Source organism: Protopterus annectens, chromosome 8.part0, assembly GCF_019279795.1.
Source record: "Protopterus annectens isolate FY-2018-M chromosome 8.part0, PAN1.0, whole genome shotgun sequence".
NCBI lineage: Eukaryota > Metazoa > Chordata > Ceratodontiformes > Protopteridae > Protopterus > Protopterus annectens.
The window spans coordinates 1,116,480,437-1,116,498,227 of record NC_056741.1 but is presented as its reverse complement, the minus strand read 5'-3'; the positions used below and the strand labels follow the sequence as shown (position 1 = coordinate 1,116,498,227).

The following is a 17,791-nucleotide window of genomic DNA, read 5'->3' as shown; positions in this document are numbered from 1 at the left end:
GTTCTATCAACTGTCTCAATTTATACAAGAGCAATTTTTAGTACTGTTTATATGTGCCCCCAATATATTTGGCCTTGTTCAGATTTACTGCATTAACAGGTTGAGAGGTACATGCAAATAAATTGCTTTATAGAATTAGGCATAGCCAACCTCTCAACTGTCCCCAATCTTTGGCTCAAAATGTTGCTCTTCCCCTAATAATCCCTCCATAAAATAGCAATTTTGGAAGAAAACATGGAGGGTTTACAATTAAGAAATAACTGTAATAATCAAAGTTATAGATTACTTGAAATGCATGTAGATTCTTTTATTTTGTCAGCTGCTCAAGGTAGCAGTACTAATATTAAAGTGTCCCTTCTTTGACAGGTAGTAGCTGTATTGTGTGTCTATTTTATATTTTTGCATCACATTTTTGTCCATTTTTCATAAAATTGTGTTTTTGGCAAATTAGTGACAAATCACTAAAGACTGAAGTTAGAAAATGACAGACATTTGAGTTTCAGATTTTATACCCTTCAGAAAATTCATACTAATGCAAGACCTATTCTATTATCTTTCTAAGTTTATTAGAGCAATATTTAAAAATTGTCCTTATTGTTGTGCCTTTGTCCCACTTCTGTGTATGGCTTTGTCCAGATTTCTTGCTCTTGAGGTTGAGAGGTATGACAAATGTGTCAGGGCCATCACAGTCAGCCAGAGAGACTTCAAATTGTGACATGCTTGTTGCACCCCACTCCCCATGTAGTGACTCTGGATGTGTCCAAGCAAGGCAAGGAGTAGTTGTATCTACCTTGGATGGGGAGGACACACTGCATAAGTACTACAGTGGCTTTTCATCTGTCCTTGATTTTGCAGAATGGTCTGGTTTCTGTCATATTTTTGTACTGTTGATTTATGCTTATTACTCAGATTTATGCTTATTACTCAAAGTGCCTGTTGCTCTGTGTTTAAGTAGCAATGCTTTAATGACCATAAGGTAAGCTTGTCTGACATTGTAAGATGCAAGTAAGCTTTAATAAGCATACTGTTAAAGAATTGCCAACATTGAAAGCCTTTCTGTTGTTGCCATGCAGAGAATACTTGACTAGATAATGTATAAGCCTTGGGTATTAAAGGACAGGATTCCATTATTTTAAAAGCTCATTACACTTGTTGGAGACTTCCAGTCATCTCTACAGACTTTACCCGTAAACTAAACAGAATGCCAATCATGTGTGGTCCATAACCTGTACAGTAATCCTTTAAGCAATGTATCTTGAGCTTGTTTCTTGTTTGCTTTTCATTTTTACTTTTATCATGTTTTCCCCATGAAACAAGTTGTCAGGCAGCAGGTCTTTTTGGATAAGAAACATTTTTACAAGTGGGGGCATCACATAGATTTCTACTTTCAGCATGTTGCTTGGTACTTTAATAAAGCTGAATATATTATAATTAGAACTGCAGTGCAAGGAGAAGTGGTTTGAGTTGAGTGCTTCTGGTTTTTCTTATACTTGATTTTGACTGGCATTCCAGTAATGTATTTAAAAAGTAATTTATTTTTTCATGCCTCACAACCTTTTGTTTCCATCTAGATATTAAGTAAGCTGTCATGCAGCCAATGCATTGAAATATTTTTATTCTTCTACACTTATTTTTGTCTTGACTGGACTTTCATAATGATGGTTTGCCACCCAGGGCAGCGTATTTAATTAAAGTTAGTTTTTTGTGGTTTTGTGCATAGCTCCTCCCATTTATGGTTGACCACACCCCTTCCCTTTGACCCCACCCATTCAGCGTCTCCTGCAGCCCCCCTGTGATTTGAAGTCACCAGCCACCACTGCTTCTGGGGATGCCTCTGAGGAGGAAGGAGGGGTGCCCTCTGGGGCTTGCTGAGGCATTGGGTCTCGACGCTTAGCAGGGACCTAAGGTACAGAAGCAGAACCAGGACCCTTTGGGGAAGGAGAAGAAGATGTCGATGATGTAAGTGTCTGTTCAGACAAGACCTTCCTCATGATGTTGAAGGCACTGGTGCCCCGGTCCGAGGGTGGCATCGGTTCCAAAGAAGCCGATAGCCTCCCAGGAACCAGAGCCACGGGCTCTGACCCGGAGGATGGAACCGAGCTGATCTGAGCCGAGGCCCCGAGGGGAAGAGTCGGAACCGAAAGTTCGGTTCGACTGTCCCCCACGGAACCAAAGAAAGACCGTCAGCTCAGAGACCCCCCGGGCTGGCTCCGAGGGTGTCGAGGTTAAAGGTGTTGACAGCACAACTGGAGGCTTCGGCACCGAGGGCTCTACACTCATCGGCTCTTCGATTCCTGGCTCCAAGGACTCGAGAGGTCTCAGAGGAGGATTGGTCGAAGGGGTAGGAAGGGTCTCGAGTTTCGATACCAACTGGGATGAAACTTCGATGAGTTTGGACAGAGCCGAGTTCTCCATTAGCTTCTGTACCACTCGGTCAACGTCAGAATCGGAAAGCGGCCTTGAAGAATGGGTCGAAGGGGCCGAAGCCGTCACCAAGCGAAGGATTGAAGGCGGTGGTAACTCCGATACTGGCTCCAACACCGTAGTCTCAATCAGAGACAAGGACTCGATGCCTGACCCCAAGGCCTTTGGAGCCGGCGTCCGAATCTGAAAAGAGGTGCTCGGAGCCGAGGACTTAGGCTCCGACACTCTTGAAGACTTCGACCCCTTCGAAGACTTGGACACTTGTTCGGTCTTGTCCAGGGCCTCTTGAAATTCGGGTTTAAGCAAACCTCTGTCAACCAACTTCCTGCATCTTTCCATCATGACCCTCCCACTGAAGGAATGACATATGGAGCAGTCTTCCTGCAAGTGGAGAGGGCCAAGACAGTAGACGCAGGAGGAATGGTTATCAGTAATGGACATCTTTTGTCCACACTGACATCTCTTGAAGCCTGATTTGGCTTTCTCAGACATTTTAAACAGTAAAGTTATGAAAAGAGAATATATATATATATATATATATATATATATATATATATATATATATATGAAAAAACACAGCACACTTATATATGGAAACACACACAATATATATAAGTTTAAATATATATATATCTATAATAACAATAGACAAACAGTATCTAACTGTGTTATAAGAAAAAGGGGAAAAAAGTTAAGGCAAAAACTACAATAAAATATAAAAATTACTGTCAATCCTGACAGAAAAATCCAAGGCCTTAACTAATTAAATACTAAACTATTTTTTTATATCTAATAGAAAAAAGCACACTCTGTTAACTACACCTACACTACTATACCACTTATAAAACTATTCTAATCACTAATTTAAACTACAAATTCGAAAAAGATGAAAAATATACTGGCCCGAGCCTCTCAGTGATGCGATCTGCTGCTAGCAGCAAACTAGATCTGAGGGTTGACACTGGAGGATCATGGGATAGCACTGTGCCTCGAGCTTTCTCGAAGATGCGAAGCTGGTGATGTGGCCGACTCGGAGCCGAGGATCAGCTCCGAACCTATGTGTGTAAGAACAAAAGGCGAGATCGAACAATTTCACATTTATAGTTTGCATTTGGCAGCTGAGGTACTGTGAGGAACTGTAATTTGGCAAGTCTCTGCCCAAACTGTCCAGCACACATCTCCAGTGTAAGTCCAAGAAGACAGTGGAGGCAGCATATATATAAAACACAGGTTTATTCAGTAATCTACATGCGTGCGCGCACACAAACACACACACACACACACACACACACACACACACACACAAACACACACACACACAAAAAACCACCATCCTTGTTGGCTATGCAGCTTCAAAATAAAAACAAACAGCACTTTTGTTGCTTTTTGATACACAAGTCCATGGATTTAGGCCTCTCACAAGCCCAACCTTCAGCTGAAAGAAATGGGCACATTTCACATGTATAACCCACATGCAGCCCACATTGGGCTTTCACTCCATACTTCCAGAGTCTTTCTTCTGATTATCCTTGAGTGATGAACCAACTTACTAGCTTTCTGATCACCTCTTTTTACTCAACATTAACTGACAATTAACACCTAGTTAACTATATAATTAATGCAAAACGTTACCAGATGCCTATTCATAAGAATATTTTCACACACTGCAACACATCTTTTAAAAACACCCTACACCTTTCCCAGGTCCAACGTTTCACAATAGATGTACACATGTAAAAATGCATGGAGTCTGATATGTGATGCATGAAATACCTTCTTGTACTGTAGGTCTGTAGGTGAATACTAGGTTAACTGTTCTGAAAGGCTATTTTAAACCTAGCCAATAACTCAAGGCCAGATTCAGACCTTGGTCTTTGCATCTATGAGGTGGAGACTAACTATAATGCCAGATCTACTCCCCCTTAACAACTGGTGCCAGAGCCACGGACTAAAACTCAATTTATTCTTTGCTGTCCAAGTTAGACCCACTAAGTGAGTGACCCAAGGTGGTATTTGTACTGCAAAGGAAAATTTGGTCATGTTTGAGTATATAGTAAATTTGGTCATGTTTGAGTTTCATAGTAAATTTGGTCATGTTTGAGTTTCATAGTAAGTAGAAAAGACCAGAATTATAAATCAAGTTACCTGATCCCAGAATACAAAATATTTCATGTATCACACAAATCTGACCACCCCAAGTGTTCCATTTATCCATTTCTTTTAACATGTGAATTACTGTTTCCCATTCATTTCAAAAGGCTCCGTGATTGTTGTATAAGGTATCAACTGAATAGGGCTTTATGGAGGTTACATCATAGCCAATTTCTTGGTTTAATTGAAGTACATGGCTATTTTTTATAATGTCAAGTAAATTTGTTGTATTAGTTTAGTAATACAATGTGTTAGTTTTATAATTCAGATTATATTGTTAGTTTAATCTTATGTAGTGCACATATTTTAAATGTGTGCCATTTTGCTGGCAATGTCATTTTCCCACTGCCTGGTAGTGGTTATGATAGTTTTTATTTTTATTAAATGTTTTCATTCTAATTTGGTTAAACGTAACTTCTTGTTTAATTGAATGCAGTTGTGGTGGATTTTGTTTGGTTAAGTTTATTTTATGTTTGTAGTTAGTTTTTTCTCCCTCTAAGAGTGAATAGTAATGAGTTACAGTGACTGGTTATCCTTTTACCATGATTAACCTTCACACACACACACACACACACACACACACAAATACCTATGTTCTGCACCTGATAAACAGATTTATCACACTCCTTTATCAATGTACAAGTACAGCTTTTTAAAGGAATCAGTCAAGCTAGTATATGTTTTTGTGAAGCAGGGCAAAACAACTGCACCTGGAGAAAACATGCAAATTCCAGACATCAGAACTGAACCTGTGTTTAGATTCTTAAACATTTATCTTGTTGTTTAGTGGAACTCTGTACTACGTCCCTTCTGAACCATGCAATCAGTCAATCAGAAACAGTTGATAAAAAACTGCAGTGCTGTACTTCAAAACAAGATCTCATATATTATCCTCAGTCCACTGAAAGCTGTAATATGGTTTGGAGAAAACAAAGCAATCAATTTAATACAGTTACAAAGGTGAGATCATTTTACAACACTCATAGCAAGTCTGATTTATCTTTTTTATACTGCAAAGCGCAGTAAAGCATTTATCTAGCATATACATTGTATGTCAAAATATTTTACTGGCAGATAAGTTATTGAAATATACAATGGCAGTAATTTTGTACACAATTTTATTTACAGGACATCGGGCAACTGCACAAAACAGTTTTATAGAAAGGGAGAATGTAAACAGGATGGAAAAAGTACCTTCCAATGGGAAACTTTGTGGAATGTTATTTTAATCTAAATACCCAGCAAGGCAATCACATCAATGAATATACAAACATGAAAATATATGGGTGGAAGGATACTTATACATACCTAGCCCGCCTATCCTCAGATGCACCCAATGCAGTGGCCAACCTCTGCATTTTCCACATATCCTCTGTCCACCTCTAACTACACATCACATGCAGACAGTGAAAAAAGAGTTTGGATTTCATATCTGTCTGAAGAAAGGTATCCAGATAGTTTTACTTCTCCCCAGTATTTCAGTTAACTAACAAATTATAATTTAAAAAAATCTACTACTGACAATCCTCATCTTCAAGGACAGCGTATACAGCTATCTGCCTTGATGCAATGTCTTACCACTGAATAACTATTTAAAATGTTTTCTTTTTTTCAGAAAGCATAAATGCTGTTCTCCAGAATCTAAAAAGTTTTAGTTTTCCAAAAATCTATCATTTCTTCCTTGGTGTGTCTGCAAACTGTGTTATTGCTGATGCTACTGAAACTAAGCGATGAACAACTGTTCACTGTAGTGTCACTTAGTTTTATGCCACACTTTCCTTTAATTCAATTAACCAAAACATTAAGAATAATTATTTTATACCTGAATGTATTACTGTAGGACAATTACTCTATAGTGCTTGCATAAATGTGTTGAGAATTTGCTGTTAATTTTTATTCTTAAAAAAATGTAACTAAGTACTTGGCTGTCCAATTGCTATATGATGCCCAGCTTATAATTACGCTCTAACCTACTTCAAGCACAGTGACTGTGCTTCATTTACCATCTGAAATTAATACAAACTAATGATTTTGTTTGTACTAATTTCATCTCCCACTTTACCAATCTAAGCTCTTAATCAGTCCATCAAAACGTTATTCTTCTGGTGAACAAAAATATATATGCCCTTTACAGCCTTTTTTAGCTGTCAAGGTAATGGAATGCTGTCATTAAAACAAGTAAATAATTCACTACAATCATGGAATCATACAATGACCAGAACACCAAAAGCATATGCCCTATACATTACTTCACCAAAGGTATTCACTTAATTAAAAAACATGATTTCAGAGAGAGAAAATAAGCAAAATGTACAAAACTTCATCCTAATATGTTGCGGATTCGGCAGACCCCTGTGTAGTGTGTTTAGCTTTCATTTGCACAGCTGACTGACCCTCAGCAACTGACTTCAACTTTGAGTGTTCACCTCCAAAGCGCAGTATGTAAATCAGAGTTTAGTAAGAAAATACAATACAGTAATCTATAAAATATATTCCAAATTATGAAAGATTTAAGAAAAATGCACTCAAGTATCATCTTCATAAACAAATTGAACTATATTACAAAAACACGGCACCACAAAATTATACAGTGTTGTACTAGATACAATAAAATAAATGCAAAACAAATTTATCCAGAAAATGTACAGTTTACATCTGTCTGAATATAATTTTGCTGAACTATACTTGAAAATAAACAAATTCAGATAACAGTCTTTTTTTACCAGTTATAAATAAATAAATAAATTCAAGAAAATAAAATATAAAAATGAGAAAAAAGTTAAGGTTTGATCATTTTGATGAGCCAGCTCAAAACAAACACAAACAGAAAAAAACACAAGTTATCACTAGACTGAGTAACCTGGCTATGTTGAATGATGTTATCTGCTCAAACATTTTGCAGCCATCTTAAAGAGAGGACAATGATTTGGATGCTGAAATCTGTTGTTTGCCATTTTATGGTATAATCTGAATTAGACTGCAATACTTGCAGGAATGTACATGGTACTGTTCTCTTTGCATGAAGTCTGAAATTCAAACTCTTTTGTTTCCACTAAAAACATAGGATGGATGTACATCTTTTAAATCTGTAGGGACCTCTATTCAAGTGCCATTATATTCCAGACTTAATAAAACCATGACCCTTATGTGACAGCAGCAGCAGCAGTATGCGGTGAAAGACTGCCTCACATAAAGCAGCCTGTGTCTTTTTTGTTTTTATAAGTCATTTTCACCCTTATGTTTGCTAACCATGACCCTCCACCATGTCTGCTGAATGGAGGGCCATACTCTAGGAAACCACATCAGACATTTAGTGGCCATTCATCTCTAAATGCCATTTTTCAGTTGGTCCTGCACCATGATTGTCCAGCAGTCTAAAGGTCTGAATTCATCCTCAGTCCAGACTTGGAGTAACCTGTGTTTAAGGGTAGACTAATTGTTGCCAAGCTGGTGACCTACTTGGCAACCTCATGCTTATAAGTACTTCATTTCTCACTCTGGAAAGGACAGGGAGTTTTCTTGCTAATCCTAACTCCTTGTAAACCAGGCAGCAACCTGGATGCGCAGTGATCACAAAAATCATGAACCAATTTTATACATGCTTGTGCACATACTAGCATTTCCTAGCTACAATATGGAAGCAGTTTGGGAGACATCCATCCATGCTGAATGACTCTCTTGTTATCCATCTGAGCCACATATCGGTTGAATTCATACCCATTCTCCACCATGTGTGTGTTCTGCCACAGGTTCAACTACCATCATTCCCCTATGCAGTGTCTCCAGCACTCAGACCAATATGGGCCACAGTCAGGGCATTATCCCACTGTATCATAGAGCTGGCTATACAGCGCACCATGTTTTAACATTCCTCAGCTCCTTTTCTAACACACAAAACTATAATAGTTATTGGTCAGTATTCATTTAGATATATTAAACTATGCTAATGTAACAACATGCTCTTGTTACTTGATTCAACCTTACCTTCTCATCTCTGCAACAATCTCATCTTAACAACTACTATTCTAACTCTCCATCATACTCTTATTACTGTATTCTCAAAAAAAGTGACATGTTGTACTACTAGATGTATTACTCAACTGCTACTCCATATTACCTTCTTTTTATCTTCCTTTTATCTACATTTATACTGTACTTTTTAGCTATTATTCTTTCTGAACATTTAATTGTAACTTCATTAGTAATTGTACTAAGTCTAGTCAAATATTTTGCATTTTTTTTATTCTTTATAAATGTGTGACCACCTAATTTTTTTTTCTTTACTGTGAATGTATTTGCATTTTAAATATGTACTGCTGTAGATGTGAACTTTATTTGAACTGTTTGGAGCTTATCTCCCTGGGCCTCTACTGAAAATGGACATATATCCAGCTAGACTAGCCCGGTCAACAAATGTAAAATAAAATAAAATAAATAATCAGGTAATCTAACATGTACATTAACAATTCTTCAGGAAAAACAAAACTACATAAAACGTATAAGGACTATTATAGCAATAACCCAAGCCTGGGTGTGGGTAATGCAGGATTTAACCACGGTTGGCGTTCGCCCTTGGGACCAAACAAAGACAACCGTGGTTAAATCCCGCATTACCCACACCCAAAAGTGGGTTATTGCTATTATACTATGACATTATTTAAGAAAAGAAACAATTACTTTTCTTAAATAATGGCATTGTATAATGCCTCTTTGTTGCCCTTCCGCAGCTGTCTGGCATCCGCGGCAGTTCTGATGTACTGCTCATGCCTACACAGTACATCAGAGCTGTGGCCAAAAGCAACAGAGAAAGCAAGATCTCTGTTGCTTTTTTACTGTTTCGCTATGTTAAATGGGTTTAACATAGCAAGACAGCTTTAAAATAAGCAACGGAGATCTCCGTTGCTTATTTTAAAGCTGTCTCGCTATGTTAAACCCATTTAACATAACGAGACAGGTTTAAAAAAAAAGCAACGGAGAAAGCAAGATCTCCGTTGCTTTTTACACACTGTGTTGCTATGTTAAAGGAGTTTAACATAGCGAGACAGCTTTAAAAAAAGCAACTGAGATCTCCATTGCTTTTTTTAAACCTGTGTCGCTATGTTAAACTCTTTTAACATAGCGAGACAGTGTTTTAAAAAAAGACTTATACTAATGGAAAAAGTCCGGGCGACCGGACCTTTTTCAATTAGTATAAGTCGATTTACAACGTGCATGCTGGCCAATTAGCATGCATGTTTTGGAATATTAATAGGGGGTCATGTTATAATTAGTATTTTTCTAGCCACTCATCTTATTTTGCCATGTGAATGTTAATTACAGTCAGAAAAGTTGAACAGATTGCACTCAGAGCATAGTATGTTGAAGTTTTAGAAGAAAGCAGAAAATTCTGACAAAAGCAAACTCTAATGGATGATACAGTCAATAAAAGACAGGGCTACTTCATACAAACAAAAAAAATCATTAACAAACAGCATTACTTTTTTACTGCAAGAACAGCAAGTTTGTCACTTAGAGTTCAGTATTCTTTTAGTCATGGTTTGTATACAATACTGCACAGACCTTTGTTTAATCAAAAGGAATGACTGCTAAGGCTACCTGCTGATTAATTTCTCTTGTTTTTAATTTATTTCACATTAGTAGTTTCTGCATATTTTATAACAGTACTGCAGTTCAGGTTGTGATACCTTGAGCAAACCAGTCTACTGATCTTCCTCTGTTTTAGTTTGCTAGTTTTAAACAGTTGTAATGCAACAGTGCTACTGGATATACACAAGTAATTGTTGTTCTGGGTGATAATTATTTCTTAATATATGCTAGTACTTACCATAGCCATGAAAGTTGAAAAAAATTCTGACAAGCAGTGGCGGCCAAGTTCACTTTTAATACGAATTAGTCTCTTTGCCTTTAGCAATATCTTATCCATAGTTGATTTAGCTGGTGGCATTTTCAAAGGAATGTGCTTGAACTTTACAAGTGTTTGTGGTGGGTATGAAAGCATTTAGTTACACAATTCACTTAAAGCAGATCCAGTTGTCAAGCACTCTGATAAGCAATAAACTTTAAAACCAATAAACTAAGGTTGTTTAAGCTTGCTGATAAGCTCTGTACTCACAAATAAGGTGGAATATTTGGATGTTTTTCTTTTGTGCTTTTTAATAAATAGCACTGAAAAAAAGTCTGACATCAAACAGTCCAATTATAATAAGACAGTTTCACACACACAGTATGACTGAGCTATTAAAAAGCTTCATTCTGTAGTCTTGGGTTTGATTCCCTCAGTCTCCACTTGTAAAGTGCACAAAAAAAAAAAAACACCCAGAAAGTGCTCCTAGGTCACTTTTGAAAACATGTCCTTTCACCCATCTAAATAACACACCTTATTAATTTGCAGCACAATTCCTACACCATTTTTACACACATACATACAAAAGACAAAGTGGAATTCTGCCAAAGAACAGCAAGACCGAATTCTACTTCAGTCTGCCTTGAAGACTGTCATCTCTCTTGGAGTCTATATGCTAAAACCAGCCTTGTCAGTTAATTCAGTTTGTAAGCTCCTTATTATTTTAGCTAAAAAATTTAAATAGTAAACAAAGCATACTTGTTCCACTTATTTTGTCTGACTCTCTAAGTGCTAGATATGATGCATTCCTCCTTAATCAAAATATCAACTAATTTCTCAAATAAACAATCATCTGTCCTATGCAGTCTTGAATTTTGTCACTGCTTTTGCCCTTTTACGAGGCTTTTGAAAGCATTAATATTCCTTTCTATGAAAAATACTTCCTCTCTTCTCCTCAGATCCTTGCCTCTGTTCTTCAAACTTTTCCTTCATGCTCTTGTTCTCTTTTCAAGTGCAGCATTTCTTAACATCTGACATCTCAGCTATGGCTTGCTTTCTAGCTCAGGTTTTCTGGACTATGGACAAATCATGCTGTCTGATTGGATCATCACTCTGCATTACTGTGCTACAACCCACTGAAATGGGCAGCTTTTGCAGATATGGTGGCCAACATCAGCACTTTGTTTCGAAGTACTGCTTTTTGCAGTGAGCGATGACTGGCAACAGATGGGGACTTGGCCGTGGATGGGTAGAGATTTGCCAGAAAATTTTCAGGTATTCTTACCACTGGTCACAACCATGTATCTAATGTCATAGGAGCTAAACATGTATCATGCTTGATGAAGGCTTGTAGGACAGAACCTGATCTGCTAATTTTATGAGCAGAGGAAGTCTCTCCAACAGGGTACTTCGTCCATCCTGAATAAAACAGTGATAGAATTTAAGAAAGCACTGGAGCAGTAGCAGTGGTGGGTTTCGTGCACCTTGGGCCCTGGACAGCGTTTAAACTACGGAAGACCCACCAAACACACAATTTTTTGGGTCCACAGATAAATGCTCATATTCATTTGGACTCACAAGATGATTTAAGATCATCTGAACTACTGCCATTATACTCCACCAATGTCTATAGACAACAATTACAGCTTCTTAACTGTATACACCTCAAATATTCAACTATGATTAAAAAATGCCCACAAAAAAAGAGTCCCAACTTGCTTTCCACAAGTGCACACTAGTTCTCCAAAGCCCAGCTAATGAATGTTTAACATGATCATGACAGCCAGTGTCTGCCACTCTCATTTATAGACAGCTCCTGTACCCAACAATTATAGCCCCATTGCTGACTATGTACACTTTAGATGTCTTACAGTGGAAAAAACAAAATGTATTTCACACAAACGCATAGTAGTCATGTAAATATAGACTGTTTACACTAAGCAAACAAGAATGTAAGTTACAAATGCATAATAAAACAAGACAAGGATAAAGGTGCGATGAATAAAAATAACTTATTAAAAGTAATAAACTGAACCAACATGGCCAATAGAAGGATATGATTTATTAGCAAATAAAAAGTAAGCGCTTTCGCGATGTCCTCATTGCTTCTTCAGACTAACGTGCAAACATTTCTCAATCACTTCTACTAAATTAAAACATTTAATCAATCATTAATTAAAAATTAAAGGGCAAAAATCATGACATCTATGAGTGTTTACTTATGGATATAGTTGATGTATTTAGACTGATCAGTTTCCCAGTACGGTAGTAAACATTTCTAACTTCCTTTAACACAAACTGAACTTTCTCTTCTACAATGTCGGTTGAAATTTGTACCTACTAATCAGCCTATAGAGTATTTTATGAAACTTGAACTCTAAGTTTGTACATAAACTACATCTTGCATGTGTTTTAAAAATACAACAGATATCTGGGTTCATTGGAGGTTATTACTCTGCTTTTGAAATTCTGTGTTAACTCTTAGCCTGGGGGTTTCTGTTGGCCTTATAATCAGTGTTGGTCACATTTCTGTGAATCATTTCTGCTCAACATCTGAGCTGTTGGCTGCTGTGATTTACCTGTGAAAATCAATTGGACACACAAGCTGATTTAAGTATATTTGTCTGCAATCAGGGGTGTAGCTAGGATTTTCAAATTTGTACTCACAGCTCTCAAACTGCTACCCCCCTCCTCAGCCAAGCTACGGCCATTCTCGTAATTCACGGTTCGCTCTTTTACAGTCAATGAGGAGGCATTTGCTGTAATGCCTCTTCAGTAATATAATATAGATTCACTCAAACTCGGTTCCTTGAATTGAAAATGAACCTGAAAGTCAGTTCTTTGAAAAATGCAGCATGGTAGTTAGGGTAGAGGATTCATGCTTTTGTTTTTTGTAACTAAGGTGGGGAGAGCAACATTTTGAGCGAAAATTGGGGACAGTTGAGAGGTTTGGATATTCCTAATTCTATAAAGCGATTTATTTGCACATACCTCTCAACCTCTTAATGCAGGAAATCTGGACAAGGCCAAATATATTGGGGGAACATACAAACAGTACTAAAAATTGATCTTGTATAAACTTAAGACAGTTGATAGAATATCAGGTCGTCTTGCTTTAGCATGCATTTTTCTGAAGATTGTGACGTCTGAAACGTAATGTCGGTCATTATTTAGTGACTTCATTCCTAAATGATTTGCCAGAAAAGTTTTATTTTGCATTTTACAGCACGAACACCAATAAATATCTGCTAAACAAAGCAATGCAGTCTCACAATGAAACTAGACTTAGCATTAAATCTTCTCTGCCCTTAAAACTCACATTCATTGAAACCCACATTCAAAGAAAATACTTTTTGCCAGTGGCAAAGATTAACTTTGGGCTGTTTTCAAATCATAGGCCCCTTGCACATGAAACATACACATGCTCTTTGATATACCTTCCTGATTGTATTAAATTGTATTCCTTGTACAATACATTATAGTTAGAGAGCATTTTAAATTTATTGGTTTGAACATTTTTCCAGTAAACAATGAAACAAAATGCATGCACCAATAATGACAAAACAGCCCAATTCATAACATTTCCATCATAAAAGTCTACTCAAACTTCTACAGTCCACCAGTATCAGTAAATATGCACAATCTCTGAACTAGTACAAGCCATCTACATAATTCCACATTAAAGAAATCTGTAACTACTGAAGAGGCTGCTGCTAGCAAACAACTTTATATTTCATGGTTTCATCTACAAATAAAGTGTCTGCTGCTCTTGAGGAATAAATTGCCTATGTTGCATTAAAAGCAATGATACGCTAGTAATATTGCAATAGGGAATGGATGGCAAACTGATAACAGGTTCATAGTTACTACTAGATATCTTCGCCAAAACGGACTACAGCATCCACCCCCTTTACAACACAGTACAGTATCAGCAATGCATCTACCTACTGTGGGAGAAGAACCCACAGCCTTCTGCATCAAAAGCAAGTACACTACCTGTTGTGCTATTAACAGTACAAGCAGACTCAGCATAAGCAGCACTAAACTTTAGTTCCCCTGCAGCTCTCAGCTCCTTGTAAAATGTCAACACTCAACTGTATCTCTGAACTTTGCAGCACAAGAAATCTGGAAAAAGCCAACATTTATTGGGGGACAAAGCCCAAAACCAGGGACACATTTTAAACATTGCTTGTATAATTTTGGAAAGTTGCTAGAATAAAATGCTGTGTTATCACCATGCATGTCTTGAACCCAGAACCATATACATTACAGTCAGTGCAACATACCACTATGCTAAATCAGCAGTTTGAAAAATAGGAAGACAAACTTAATGGCTATCATTTAGATAGCTCTTAACCTCTTAGCACAAAAAAACCTGGACAAACAAAGCCAATAATGAGGGAATACAAATACAGTTCTCACTTCACACCTTAGCACAAAAAACCTGGACACACAACAAAAACAGTAATGGGGGAAATACAACTTCAGTTCTCACCATAGCTAACAACCATTAGAAAAACAAATCTGAACAAAGTTCAGAAATGGTGGTGGTTAAGAACTTTAGGCTCTTCTTACCCTGAAGCAAAGGTACAGGGTTTGATCCTGAACACTTATAGCCAGCAGGTGTATTCTGTGGGGGCATTCACACACACACACCTACCTACCTGATAATCTGTTTGTGACACTCAATTGCCTTCCATCTTCACATTTCCCGCTCGCGATAATACATTTGCGATTGTCTTCTTCCACTTGCTGCTCACTACTGCACATTTCCCGCTCACGGGCAGCCAGACGTGAGCTCACTTCCAACTGGCTCGTATCCCCCTTAAAGGAGCCAACAACCTTTAAAAATACTACCCCCTCTTCTAAGAAGTTGTACTGAAATCAGTACAGTGCATATGCCTCCCGACGTCCCTGTCTGCAATTAGCATTATTTAAGATTAGTTATTTGTTTCATTGAGTATTCATTGAATATTGTGGTCTCTGTCTTTCTGCAGTTAGTTTCCCACTCTCCCTCCCTGTTCTTGTTGTGGTGTTAATCTTGGTGGCTTTGGAATTACCCGGTCCTACTGCAAATTTGTTTTTGGACACTTCTCCTGGGCCCATCTCATTTGCTCACTCAACTGAGTACAATGAGATCATATTTTGATTTCAGACACTCCTACCAGTCCCATCTCTTCTGCCGTGTACAGACAGAGCACTTGGGAAGGACAACCCTTATAGTATCGTAATCTGCTTTGTTCCTTCCCTCTCCACTAAAAAAAAAAAAAAAAATGATGCTTTCTTCAGCTGCTCTTACTTAACTGTCTTCTACCTTATTACCTTAGTTTGTTGTTCTATGTGCTCTTAAGTGTTTTAGTGTTCTTAATGCCTCCATTTTGATTTTTTTCATAATTTACTGTTCTCTGCACTTTTTGTCATTTTTAATTTATCTGCATTTATTTAAACTGCATTTACCTTAAGTGTGCTAGCTTGTACTGCATTTAAAGGGTTTTTGCTACTGTTTTAACTGCTTTCTGCAAAAAAAAAAAAAAAAAAAAGTTCTAAACTTGTTTCCCACCTTTCCTGTAACTAGGCTGGTCCAGATACAGATTTGCTGTATTCAGAACTGTTTTGTAAGTTTCTGAGCTCCACCAGACCTTTCTGTGTTGGAGGGACTTCTAGCTTATCAGTGGGAGTGGTAAGGACTAGGTAACTTATTTACCACAAGAGGAGTGGTTTCTGGCACAGAAATTGTAGTTTATTGGCTGTTTGGGCAGTTTTTCCACCCCTTTCACCTTTCTGGTTTAAAAGCCCAAGTTTTGCATGGGTTTGTGCTTGTTTTAGCTCCACAGATCCAGTTTTAGCATCCTGCAGACTACAAGAGCAACAGGAAGGAGAAAGAGATGCTCTAAGTGCCTCCATTTTGATTTTTTTCATAATTTACTGCTCTCTGCACTTATTTTGTCATCTTTAATTTATCTGCATTTATTTAAACTGTATTGCCTTAATATTGCTACACACTCAAGTGTGCTAGCATGTACTGCATTTAAAGTGTTTTTGCTACTGTTCTAACTGATTTTTTCCAAAAGAAAAAAAAAGTTCTAAGCTTGTTTCCTGCCATTCCTGTAACTAGTTTAGTCCAGATACAGATTTGCTGTATCCAGGACTGTTTTGTAAGTTTCTGAGCCCCCCAGACCTTTCTGTGTTAGAAGGAAGTCTTCTAGATTATCAGTGGGAGTGGTAAGCATTAGGTAGCCTATCTACCACAACAGGAGTGGTTTCTGGTCCAGAAATTGTAGTTTATTGGCCGTTTGGGTATTTTGTCCATCACTTTCAACTTTCTGGTTTAAAAGCCCGTGTTTGCACAAAGTGCAGTGGTGCTCAGCTGAGGTAAACTATTACCGGTGCCAGAAATTCTGCTCTTCAATTTTCCCCTTAGAACGTGCTTGTTCTTTTACTTCTTGCACTTCAATTAGCTTAATCGGCTAGCACTTCAATAGGCTTTTGTAGCATTTATTGTAGCACACTTACGTGCTATCAGCACTAGCTGTTCCTATGCAGTAACAGCACCAGTACTTATTAGTTATGACCACCCCTCCTGGTATGATTGTAAGGAAATTACCTGTGCTTTCTCCTGGTGCACTTGGGCACTCAGACAGTGTGGCAACTGTCTAATGTACACAGACAACCCTCTCCTCTTACCTCCCAACACTCATACCTGTGAGAGATGCACTTATATCACCAAACTGGAAGCAGTGCACCCTCCAACCAAGACCAGACTAGCTGGTCAAGAGGAGAAGGTCAACTCCTGCAACTCACTACATAGAACACACAGCCCTCCAAAACACCAAACATCACAACCCACACATAGAAACACAAACCATATACCCACCTTCGTGGAGGATCTCAATAAAAATTTGCCCAAACAGAGACCCCCCCCAAGACAGAAACGCACTTGACCACCACAACACAACACCAACCCCAGAACACATAGCTCACCACCACAGTGTGCTCCTCAACCCAAGCCCTTAAGGCAAAACACTTTGCCCAATGTATTAATCATAGGAGACTCAATTGTGAGGCACACTGATGTCCCACTCACTAGGTTGAACAAGGAGAAGGTGACAGTCAGTTGTCTATCAGGTGCCAGGATCCGTCACATGCACTCAGGTCACTCCACAACAAATACAAATATGATTCAGTCTTTGTCCACGTGGGTGTGAATGACCTGAGATGTATCACCCTGGACTACATTAAAAGAGATGTGATGGAACTCTTGCATTATGTGGCCCAGGCAATTATGACCCTAGCCCTGAGCAGTATTCTACCGTCACCCAGAATGATACCACAGTATGAGCAGAAAATGATCGACTTCAACAATTGGCTAAGTTT

General features: G+C 38.0%; 1 protein-coding gene across 1 annotated transcript in view; it reads right to left on the bottom strand.

Annotated features, from left to right (window-relative positions):
- The window catches only part of AQP10 (aquaporin 10), a 583,757-nt gene extending 570,668 nt beyond the window's left edge, over positions 1-13,089 (bottom strand). The window contains exon 1 of the mRNA XM_044080642.1: positions 10,400-13,089. Coding sequence (XP_043936577.1) covers positions 10,400-10,573 — 174 coding nt within the window. The 5' untranslated portion in view covers positions 10,574-13,089. The remainder of the gene's footprint in view (positions 1-10,399) is intronic.
- Positions 13,090-17,791: the final 4,702 nt, after the last annotated feature.